This window comes from Urocitellus parryii, chromosome 7, assembly GCF_045843805.1.
Source record: "Urocitellus parryii isolate mUroPar1 chromosome 7, mUroPar1.hap1, whole genome shotgun sequence".
In the NCBI taxonomy this organism is placed as follows: Eukaryota; Metazoa; Chordata; class Mammalia; order Rodentia; family Sciuridae; genus Urocitellus; species Urocitellus parryii.
In genome coordinates, this window is record NC_135537.1 from 135,073,300 (window position 1) to 135,085,788 (window position 12,489).

The window sequence follows — 12,489 nt, forward strand, 5'->3', positions numbered from 1 at the left end:
GAAACAACTCTCAGTAAGATAGGTATATATATGAACTTCCTCAACTTCATAAAGAGTAGCTACCAAAAATATGTAGCTAATATCCCAGTTAATGGTGAGAAAATTGAAATATTCTCACCAAAAACATAAACAAAGTAAGCATATTGTTTATCACCACTACTTTTCAGCATACACTAGAAGTTCTAGCAATGTGATGAGAGAAGAAAAATAGGTAAACAGTCCAGATACTGGGAAAGAAGAAGTAAAGCTGTCCCTGTGTAAAGAGGATATGATTCTCTAAGTGGTAAATCCAAAAATTCAACAAAAACAACAGTAGCTAATAAATGATTGTTTCCAGGTTGTATGATGCAATGTTAATGTTCAAAAACCAATTTATTTACTATACCAACAATGATCATGTGAAATTCAACATTACTACAAGTACCATTTACATTTGCATTTCTCCAAAATATAGTACTTTATAAATCTAAAATTATACATAAAATGTACATGAGGAAAGCTACAAAATTATGATGAAAGATATAAAGGAAAACTAAATATATGGAGAGATAGTTTATATTCATTGAATAGAAAACATTGTTAATATGTCAGTTCTTTCAAGTTGATTTATAGGTTCTACATGAGCCTAATAAAAATTGCAGCATGTTATTTCATGGATTTAAATAAATTTATTTCACACTTATATGGAGAGGCAAGAGACATAGAATAGTGAACACGATATTGTAGAAGAATAACAGTAATGAATAACACCACCCAATTTTAAGATTTACTCTAAAGCTAAAGTTTACAGCAATCAATACACACTTTAAAACATGAAAGTCACATAAATAATCTAAAATTTATACTTCAGAAATAAGAAAAACAAAAAGCAAATCAAAAGGCAGTAGAAAGTGTTTGGATCAGATGGGAAATAAATGAAACAGAGACTGTAACTATGATAGAAAATATCAAAATAATATTTTATTTTTCAAATGGATGAATACAACTGAGAAATCTTAACTAGATCAACTTCAAAACAAGATAAAACTAAACCCCTATCTCTCTACCCTTACCATACACAAAACCATACTCTGAAAGAGAAATTAGGAAAACTATCCATTCATAATAGCCTCACAAAAAAATACTTGGGAATCAATTTAACAGAAGAGTTAAGAGACTTCTATAATGAAAACTACAGAACACTAAAGAAAGAAAATGAAGAGAAGACCTTGGAAGATGGAAACATCTCCCATGCTCTTGGATAGGCAAAATTAATATTGTCAAAATGGCTATACTACTCAAATCACTATACAGATTCAATGCAATCCAATTCAAATCTCAATGTCATTCCTTATAGAAGTAGAAAAAGCAATCATGAAATTAATTTGGAAAAATAAGAAACCTAGACTAGTCAAAGCAATCCTTAGCTAGTAGAATGAAGCAGGAGGCATCACAATACCAGACCCTAAACAATACTACAAAGTTATAGTAACAAAAATAGCATGGTATCGGCACCAAAATAGACACAGAGACAAACCCACATAGATATGGATATGGTTGTATCATACTAGACAAAGGTGCCAAAAATATACATTGGGGAAAAGATAGACTCTTCAACAAGTGGTACTGGGAAAACTAGAAATCCTATGCAGCAAAATAAAACTAAACCCCTATCTCTCTACCCTTACCATGCACAAAACTCAATTCAAAGTGGATCAAGGACCTAGGAATTAGACCAGAGACCTATGGTCTAATTAGACCAGAGACCCTGTGCCTAATAGAGGAAAAAGCAGTCCAATCTTTATCACATCGGTTTAGGCCCTGACTTTCTTAACAAGACTCCTAAGGTGCAAGAAATAAAATCAAGAATCAATAAATTGGATGGATTCAGACTAAAAAGCTTCTTCTCAGCCAAAGAAACAATCAATGAGATGAGGAGAGAGCCTACATTTTGGGAGCAAATTTTTGCCACATGCATGTCAGATATAGCATTAATAAAGAACTTAAAGAACTTAACAACCACCACCACCACAACAACAAAAACCCAATAAATAAATGGGCTAAGGAGTTTAACAGATACTTCTCTGAAGAAGATATACAATCAATCAACAAATATATGAAAAAGTGTTCAACATCTCTAGTAATTAGAGAAATGCAAACCAAAACTACTCTAATGATCTACTCTACCTCATGATCTTATACACTAAGATATCATCTCATGCTAGTCAGAAAGGCATGTTATCAAGAATAAACAACAATAAATGTTGGTGAGAGTGTGGGGGAAAGGGCACACTCATACATTGCTGGTGGGACTGCAAATTGGTGCAACCACTATGGAAAGCAGTATGGAGATTCCTCAGAAAACTTGGAAAGGAACAACCATTTGACTGAGCTATCCCACTCCTCCGTCTATACCCAAAGAACCTAAAATCATCATACTATAGTAACACAGACACATCAATGTTTATAGCAGCTCAATTCATAATAGCTAAAGTGTGGAACCAACCTAGATGCCCTTCAATAGATGAATGAATAAGAAACTATGGTATATACACACAATGGAATATTACTCAGCATTAAAAGAGAATAAAATTATTGCATTTGCAGGTAAATGGATGGAGTTAGAGAATATTATGCTAAGAAAAGTAAGCCAATCCCAAATACCAAAGGCCAAATGTGCTCTCTGATAAGTGGATGCTGACCCAGGGCGGGGGTGGGCATGGGAAAAATGGAGGAAATGTGATTGGGCAAAGGGGAGGAAGGGGAGGGGAGGGGGCATGGGGGCAAGAAAGTTGTTGGAATGAGATGGACATCATTACCCTGGGTACATGTATGACTGCACATATTATGTGACACTACATCATGTACAACCAGAGAAATAAAAAGTTGTGCTGCAATTGTGTACAATTGTTACAGTGAATCAAAATGCATTCTGCTATCATATATACCTAATTAGAACAAATTATTAATTAATTTCTCTCTCTCTCTCTCTCTCTCTCTCTCTCTCTATATATATATATATATATATATATATATAATTTTTTTTGGTTGAACCCAGGTTACTCAGCTACTGAGATACATCCCCAGTCCTTTTAAAAATTTTATTTATAGTCAGGGTCTTGCTAAGTTGTTTAGGGCCTTACTAAGTTGCTGAGGCTGGCTTGGAAATCTCAATCCTCCTGAGTGGCTAGGATTATAGGCATGTGCCACCATGCCTGGCATAAGTATATATTCTAAATAGATCAATGACTAGGAAGAAAATTGAACCAGTATTGATGTCTTCCTTCAGGAAAATTCCCAGATATGATGCCTTCAATATTGAATTCTACCAAATACTTAGAGAACTAACACAAGCATTTCTCAAACTTTTCCAGAAAGTAAGAGGATGGAGTATTCTAAATTCACTTTACCCTGATAGAAAAGTCTTATAAGGATACTACAAGAAAATGAAATTACAGGCCCATATCCCTGATGAATATATGAATGAAAAATTTCTCAAAAAATCTAGTGGAAAATTGTATTCAACAGCACATTAAAAGGATCATTTTCCATGACCAAGTGGAATTTATCCCTAGAATACAAGGATGATTCAACATGCACAAATCAATAAATATAACACATAAAATTTACAGGATTAAGGATTCAAAATCTATAGGATCAGGATACTTGTAGATCAATGAACAAAATGGAATCTCATTTGAGTTTTTGCTAAGTTACCTGGATAATTCCATTAGGGAGAAGGATAGCATTTTTAATGATTTTATGACCTTCACAAATGGGTACATCCCCAAACCTATCAAACGGTGAATGATTGAAAAATTCATACATATTTATGCACTGGAGTGCTGTTCAGAAATCAAAGAAAAAAAACTACTGATACACAAAATTAAATGTTTGAATCTATAAAATATTAGGTAGAGCTGAAGAGGCCAGACATAAAAGTGTATATACTAAGTGATTCCGTATATATGAAGTTCAAAACAGGCAAATCTACACTGTAGTGAAAGAAAGCCCATAGACAAAAATCAGATTGGTGGCAGAAGGTAGGAATGTGGTTCAAGGGTTTACAGAGAATTTTGAGGTATCTGCTTGATTTGGACTGGGTGGAGGTTACACTTAAAACTCCTTGAACTGGATGCTTAAACTGGTTGCCTTCTATGCAAATTGTACTTCAAGAAAATTTAAAAGTGCCCTTGTCCTCGATGTTATCACAGGTTAATCAGTTATGAATTTGCATACTTTACTTGATGATCAAGTATTGTTTTTCCTGATTAACATTAACGTTAAACATTTTTTCACACTGTTTATGAATTCTGTCCATATTCTTTGTACATTTCTATATTCTGTATGTTTTATTCTTACTAGAATATTTGAAGGTAACACACACACATATTCTGGATTTTAATCATTAGACTCATTGCAGCTATTACTTCTCTATCAAACTTGTTATTATTTGTCTTAGAAAAGTTTCTATTTAAAAAATGTGGTCTTATATGTGTCTTCTTCTTCTTCTTCTTCTTCTTATTATTATTATTATTATTCTGAATTTTGCATGAGTTTAAGTATTTACTTGTAGTAAATTTTTTTCATAAATTATAGTTTATATTTAGCTTTTTAAAGCCATATAAAAGACAACATTCTCAGTAAGAAATTGATTTACCATATCAATTATCCAGTGCTTTTGAGTACTGCATTTTATGACATTGATTTTAAAAAATATGTTCATCATAAAAAGTTCCCATATATGACCATTTCTTCAAATCCTTCCTAGTTTCTTGATCTTTTTATTTTTGTTATTTGTGTCTACATAAACACTGTTCTATTCACAGAGATTTAAAAATACATATTGAAATCTGGTAGATATGGAACTTATGTTTCCTTATACCTTATATTTCCAGTTTTTCAAATAGCTCTTAGAAATTCTACTTTCCTTCAATCCCTACCAAAATACCTGTGATATTCTTTACATAACTAGAAAATACAATTCTAAATTTTATATGAAATGAATGGCAAAAAACCTGAAGAGTCAAAGTCATGTTGAACAAAAGAACAAAGCATTAGGTGTTGTGCTACCGGACTTCAAACCATACTAAGGAGCTGGAGTAATCAAAACTGCATGGCATTAGCACAAAAAGAGACACATAGACCATTGAAACAGAATAGAGAGCCTGGAAGTAAATTTATGTATCTGCAGCCAACTAACTTTTGACAACGGTGTTAAGAAAACACATTTGAGAAAGGATCCGAGTCTCTATAAATGGTGCTGGGGAAATTGGATAGCCACATTCAGAAGAATGGAACTAGTTCTCTATCTCTCACCATTTATAATAATACTCTCAAAAGAAATTAATGAAATAAATACAAGACCTGGAACTATGAAATTACTAGAAGAAAATATAGGGGAAGATCAGAACATTGGAATTGGTAAGGATTTTTGACACAAAACTATGCAAGGAAACAAAATAAAAAATAGACAAATGAGATTACATCAAACTAAAAAACTTTTGTATAGCAAAGGAAACAACAGAATGAAGAGACAGCCTAAAGAATAGGAGGATATATTCTCAAACTATACATCTGGCAAGATGTCAACACACACAATATATAATAAACTTCAAAACCCAAAACCAAAAGAAACAAATAACCTGATTTACAAAATGAATAAAAATGTCCAACACACACACACACACACACACACACACACACACACACACAAACACTCAATATCACAAAGTACCAAGGAATTGCAAACCAAAACCACAACAAGCGCTGGGGTTGTGGCTCAGTGGTAGGTACTGGGTTTGATACTTTTAAAATGTGTTGAATGAAAGTTGCAAAAATGGGCATCCTTGTCTTGTTCCAGATCTTAGAGCAAATGCTTTCAGCTTCTCCTCATTCAGTATAATATTAGCTGTTGGCTTATTGTAAATGGTCTTTATTTAGTTGAGTTGCATACCTTCTATGCAGGATTTGTTCAAGATATTTATTATTGAAGATTTTTATTGTAAAGTGTTAAATGTTGTCAAGTGAATTTTCTGCATGGTTTTTGTCTTTCATTCTGTTGATGAAGTATATTTTAGTCAGCTCTTTTACTGTTGTGAACAAAAGACCTGTAAAGAACAATTTTAGAGGAGGAAAATTTTGTTTGGCACTCACAATTTTAGAAGTTTTAGTCCACGGTTGACTGACTCCATTGCTCTGGATGCAAGATGGGGCTGAACATCATGATAGAAGTGGAGAGAGAGAGAGAGAGAGAGAGAGAGAGAGAGAGAGAGAGAGAGAGAGAGAGAGAGAGATCCCTAAGGCATGCTATCCAAGACCCATGTCCTCCAGCCACATGCTACCTGCCTACAGTTACTACCCAGTAAATCCGGATCAGGAGATTTCTGCACTGACTAGGTTAAAGCTCTAATAAAGCAATCATTTGACTTCTAAACTTTCTTGCATTACCTTACACGTGAGTTTTTGAAGGACACTACATATCTAAATCATAACATAATGTATGAATTTTATTTATTTATGTATGTTGAACTATCCTTGAACCTCTGGGATACATCCTACTTGATCCATGGTGGCAATCTTTATAGTGTGCTGTTGGATTTGATCTTCTAGTATTTAGTTAAGGAGTATTGCAATGTTTGTCTAGAATATTGACCTAAGGTTTTCTTTCTTTCTTTCTTTCTATTATTTTCTTTTCTTTTTTTTTTTGTATTTTTTTCCAGTTTGGGGGTCAAGGTAATGCTGGCCTCATAGAATATGTTTGCAAGAATTCTTCCATTTTAATTTTTGGGGAAAATATGAGGAATTCTTAAATGTTTTGTGCAACTTGACAATGAAATCATGGGGGTCCTGAGCTTTTCTTTGATGGAAGGGTTTTTATTATAGATTAAAATTTGCTGCTTGTTATTGGTCTCTTCAGGTTTTTTATTTCTTCATAATTCAAGGTGTAGGTGTCTTAAGAATTTTCCCAATCCCTTTAGTTCATCAGAGGTATGTTTTTTTCTTGGGGAAGGAAGTTACTAGGGATTGAACCCAGGGGTGCTCAACTACTAAGCCATATCTCATACCATCACCAAACCCAGATCAACCAGATCAATATAATATTATCAATATTATAATATTGATAATATTATAATATAATATATTATATTATAATATGATAATATTATATTCTATATTAAATATTATAATATGATATTTAATATATATTGTATTATATATTATATATAATATATATTATTATATTAATATATATTATAATATATTATATATAATATAATATATTATATATTATACTATATAATATAATATGATAATATCTCATATTATAATATTGATAATATCTCATATTGATGATGATATAATAATCATCATCAAATATTCCTACTGGAATAAGCCATATCTCATTGAATTGTAGATTATTTTTTATGGTACTGGTTATGAAACCCAGGGTTTCATGTATGCTAGGCAAGTGTTGTAAATTTTTGAATTTTGAACTGATTAGTTTTATTATATAAAAATTCATCTGCAAAAGCTGTTTAAAATGAGTATTCTTCTGAAGACAAATTTCTAGACACATATACCTTACTACTATTGAATCATGAAGAAATAAAAACCAGAACTTATCAAAAGCAAGTAGCAAATTTGAATCAATAATAAAAAGCATCCCATCAAAGAAAAACTTAGAATCCAGAGGACTTAATTCTTCCAAACACATAGTATGAGACCAACATTACCCAGATACCAAACCAGAGAGGTAAAAATAAAAAAAGAAAGAAAAGAAAATTTCAAGCTAATATTTTTAATGATCATATATGCAAAACTTCTCAGTAAAATACTACTCTGCTGAATCCACAACATTATAATGATTTTCATCATAATCAAGTGGGTTTAATCCCTGAGATGCAAGAATGGTTCAAAATACAAATCAATAAACATGATACACTACATCAATAGAATGAAAGTAAAAAACCATGATTATCTCAGTAGATGTGGAAAATGTATTTGATAAAATTTAGCACCCTTTAAAAATCATCAAGAAATCTTTCATAGAAGGAATGTACCTCAACATAATAAAGGTCATTACAATAAGCTAAAATTATACTGTATGGGGTGAAGCTGAAATCTTTTCTTCTAAGATCTGGAAGAAGAGGATGTCCACTTTGCACAAATTTTATTGAACATAGTACTGGAAATCTTATCCAGAGCAATAAGGCAAGAGAAAGGAAATAAAGAACATCTAAGATGAAAAGAAGAAGACAAATTGTTTCTGTTAGCACAACATGATCTTATATCTAGAAACCTTCAAAACTTCATCAAAAACTATTAAAAGTAACAAACAAATTCAGCAATTTTTCAAGGTACAAAATCAGCATACAGTAGCAATGCTATATACCAAAAGTGAACTATATGAATTAGAAATCAAGAAGACAATCCAAATTACAGTAGCTAAAACTTTAACTAAAATACTTACGAGTAACTTTAACCAAAGAGGAAAAAAAAATCTCTACTGTGAAAATTATAAAACCTTGTTGAAAGAAACTGAAAGACAACAAAAAAAGGGAAAAGCGTCTCATATTCATGGATTAAAATGTTGTTAAGATGTTCATACAGTTTGTGATTACAACATATACATTTTTCTAAAATATTTAAAAAATATGTGCATAATACCCAAAGTGATATATGGATTCGGTGCAGTCCCAATCAAAATACCAATATGTTCCATCATGAGATTCCTACCAAAATACCCATGACATCTTTCACATTAGTAGATAAAGCAATTCTAAATTGTTAAGAATGAAAAGAACAGCTAGGAAGTGAAATGAATTGATGGGAAATTTTGAGGAAGTTCTGGCATTTAGACAGTTGTGGAGTCAGCAGACTATGAAAGGAGGAAAGAAATGGGTTTGAATACCATCACCTACAAGGTACAAATAGGGAAAAAAATAAACCAAGATGGAAACAGCCCATGCTATAGAGGAGCTGAGTTTTAAAAAGAATGGCTACTCCCTTCTTTTGGATGTGGGAGAAAATGAAAAGAAAACTCAGAGTCAGATAGTCTCTGGTCTTGCACCAGCTGAACAACGGATTTTCTGAATGACAAGGAAAGTCAATGAACTACATATTTTGTAGTTACAAACAGTGAGAGTATCTTTTCTACTTCCTTTGAATTATAATGTGTGTGTAATCAAGGCATAGATATCAGGAACTTTTGCAAAGTCAAAATTCAAACAAAAAGGTGTCCTTTAAAACTAAACTTTTTAACCAACCTCAGGGCTTCCTTGCCCAGGCCTGGAGAAATAATTTATAGGGTCCTTGCCTTAGTCAACAACAGGTAAAGACACAATTGTGCAATGATTGCATTACATAAAGGGTTAGAAAATGTATTTAGGGTCAGGAAAAGGCAGAAAAATTAATGTAGACATGAAAATAAATTAAGGATGTAGGAAAATTAAGAGAGAGAATGATGCCAAAATTTGTGCAGGAATATTGTGAAGGAGATATTTGAAGGAGGTTGGGAGGTGGAGATATTTAGATGTTGTTGAGTAACAACATAAGATTATGGAGCACTATTTAAAAATTCTGCCATGGTCAAAGCATGTTTGAGATAAAATAACAAAATATGAGGGCAACTTAAGAATGTAAATAATGGAGGTCTCATAAAACAGTAGCCCTTACCCTGTGCTTTCCCAGGATCACCAAGAAAAGAGAAACAGGAAGGCATAGCCAGGTTAAAAGACCCCCTTCCAACTAATTAGCTAAACTTTCTCTCTTTTACCTGTTGAACAATTATGTGATATGCTACTTCGTCAGAAGTTACCATGATGTGGGAAACAATCTAGAATAATATTCCAATATTAATATCAACAAATTTACTAGATTAAATGATATTAAAAAAATCCAATCATTTCCATCATACATAGGTGGGAGTTTTCTTCAGACAAAAGACTCTTCCTAGGGCTCCCTTCATGTCTCTGTTCCTCAGGCTGTAGATGAAGGGGTTCAGCATGGGAGTCACCACCGTGTACATCAGAGACATGACAGTATCTTTCACAGTAGAATTATTAGCTGATGGGCATAAGTATAGAATTATGACTGGCCCATAGAACAGTGACACCACAGAAATGTGGGAGCCACAGGTGGAGAAGGCTTTATGGATACCCTGAGCAGAAGGAACCCTGAGGATGGAAGAGACAATTCGTGCATAGGATAAGATAATGAGTAGGAATGGGAGGACAACAACCAGTCCTCCCATGATATATATCACCAAATAATTAACATGAGTGTCAGAGCAGGCCAGTTTCACTAGAGCAGACATGTCACAGAAAAAGTAGGGGATTGTATTGTCCACACAAAAAGACAGTCTTGTCATGAGCAGGGTGTGCAACAGGGCATGGAACGTGGTCAGCACCCAGGACAGCACCACCAGGGAGAGACAGAGCTTGGGGCTCATGATAGTGGTGTAGTGCAGGGGAAAACAGATGGCCACATAGCGGTCATAGGCCATGGCCACAAGGATGAAGTTGTCAAGGTCTCCAAAAAACAGAAAGAAGTAAATCTGGGTCAGGCAGCCTGCATAGGGGATGGATGGAACTTGACTCTGCATGTTCTGTAGCAATTTGGGCATGGTAACAGAGGAAAAGCAGAGGTCAGAGAAGGACAAGTTGCTAAGAAACAAATACATGGGAGTGTGCAGATGGGAGTCCAGGCCAATGAGGATGATGATAAGGAGATTCCCTAGGACAGTGACAAGATATATGCTTAGGAAGAGGTCAAAGAACAGGTTTTGGTGCTGTGGCTGGATGGATAGGCCCAGGAGGAGGAACTCTGAGATGATAGTTTGGTTCTTTCCTTTCATGCTCTGTCTCCAGTACCTTTAAGAGAAAATAATAGGATCTCTTTAAATTCAAGTAAGATGAATGTATTTCTATGTTCTTGGTCCATTTTTCATTGTGCAGTTGATAGTCACATTATCACCACATTAATTATAACCTCTAAACTACAAATGTCTTAAGACCCTATAAGCATTGGTGATTTTTAATGAATTCTTCTTAACATGTTTCCTCCTTCCCTCAACACTTATCTATTTTCCTCTGGGATAAAAATACATTAATCTTTCTCTTACCTGCTTGACTGGTTATCCTAGGCAACTGTATTAGGTTCTTGTTTTATCAGTATCTTTTTAATGTGTGTCGTTCCTGGGGATTGAACCCAAGGACACTTTACTACTGAGCCACATCCCCAGCACTTTTATTTTTTTTAAATTTTGAGACAAGTTGTCTCCAAGTTGTTTTGGACCTTGGTAAGTTACTGATGTTGGCTTCCAACTTGTAATCCTCTTGCCTCAGTCTCCTGAGTTGCTGGGATGACACCATTCCTGATTCCATCACTATCTTTTATATTGATGTTATTTAAGTATCTTTCTAAACCCAATTATTTTATAATTCTACAAATATTCCAAAGAAAAAAACTGAAGCATAGATGTCTTTCACCCACAGAACTCTGCATCCCATTTCTTAATGATTATCTTCTCTTGGATGTATTCAGGCATCCTTAGCACAATATGTCCTTAATGAAACTCATGATCTCATTTAATTCTCTCCCAACCTCCTCCTCTTCTACATTCTTAAAAGTAAAAGGAATTCAGAATCAAATCACAAGTCTGTGAATTTTATTTCACTCCTTCCCTTTCTTTTAACATCAACTCCAATCTAACATATCCTAGAGATTTCACTCTTCATTCTGCTGTTTCATCCATTCTTATCTCAAGACCATATTTCTGGAACAGGATGACATATGATCTCTCCTGAACTGTGGAAGCCATCTCTCAACTCATGTCCCTCTTTTCCATGCCTCAATACCCTTCTCTTTTAATATGCTTCATCCGCACTGTGGCATTCCAAGATTGAAATCTGGTCATGCCTGTTCTGATGAGTGCCTTATGGGATTGCTCGTCAGATGAAGGCAACCTTCCTTTCAGGGGCACAATGATGCTTCATTACCTGATCTGTGACCATGGACTCCAGTGGCCCCACAGTGACACTTGTGTTGCACTCTCCAGCAATGCTGGACCTACGGTCATAAATTATTGCCTCTAGCATTTCTTACTTGGTGTTCCTCCTGTAGCCTATCATTCTCTCCCCTCTGCCTCTTCTTCACTTGGCCTATCCTTAGGCACTTGCTAACACAAACCTTCCCTGTGACCCCAGACCAGGTGAGTCCTGCTGCAGGTTCCACAGCATTCTACACTCATGTCGCACCACTCTATGTGCTGATCACTGGTGGATAGCTGACTTCGCACCAAATTGTGAACTCCATGCAGGAAACTCCTTCTGCTCCATGTCTGCAGCAGAGCAGCCCCTGGCATGGTGCCTGATGTGGCCAATGCTTCAGTAATATTTGTTGGCAGTCATTCAGGTTGGGACAGATTCCTTCAACTTTAAAGACAGCGAGTTCTCATTACGTAAAAAAAAAAAATCCTGTTATTAAATTCTCCCAACATTTAAATTT

The 12,489-nt window shown here is 34.4% G+C and overlaps 1 protein-coding gene across 1 annotated transcript; it reads right to left on the bottom strand.

Annotated features, from left to right (window-relative positions):
- Window positions 1-9,892: 9,892 nt before the first annotated feature.
- LOC144255839 (olfactory receptor 1-like) lies at window positions 9,893-10,837 on the bottom strand. Its single transcript, XM_077800817.1, has one exon. The coding sequence runs from the start codon at window positions 10,835-10,837 to the stop codon at window positions 9,893-9,895; it is 945 nt and encodes a 314-aa protein (XP_077656943.1).
- Between the last annotated feature and the right edge of the window lie 1,652 nt (window positions 10,838-12,489).

Excerpts from the sequence above, each read along its gene's own strand:
- LOC144255839 (XM_077800817.1), bottom strand. The coding sequence starts at position 10,837 with ATGAAAGGAAAGAACCAAACTATCATCTCAGAGTTCCTCCTCCTGGGC.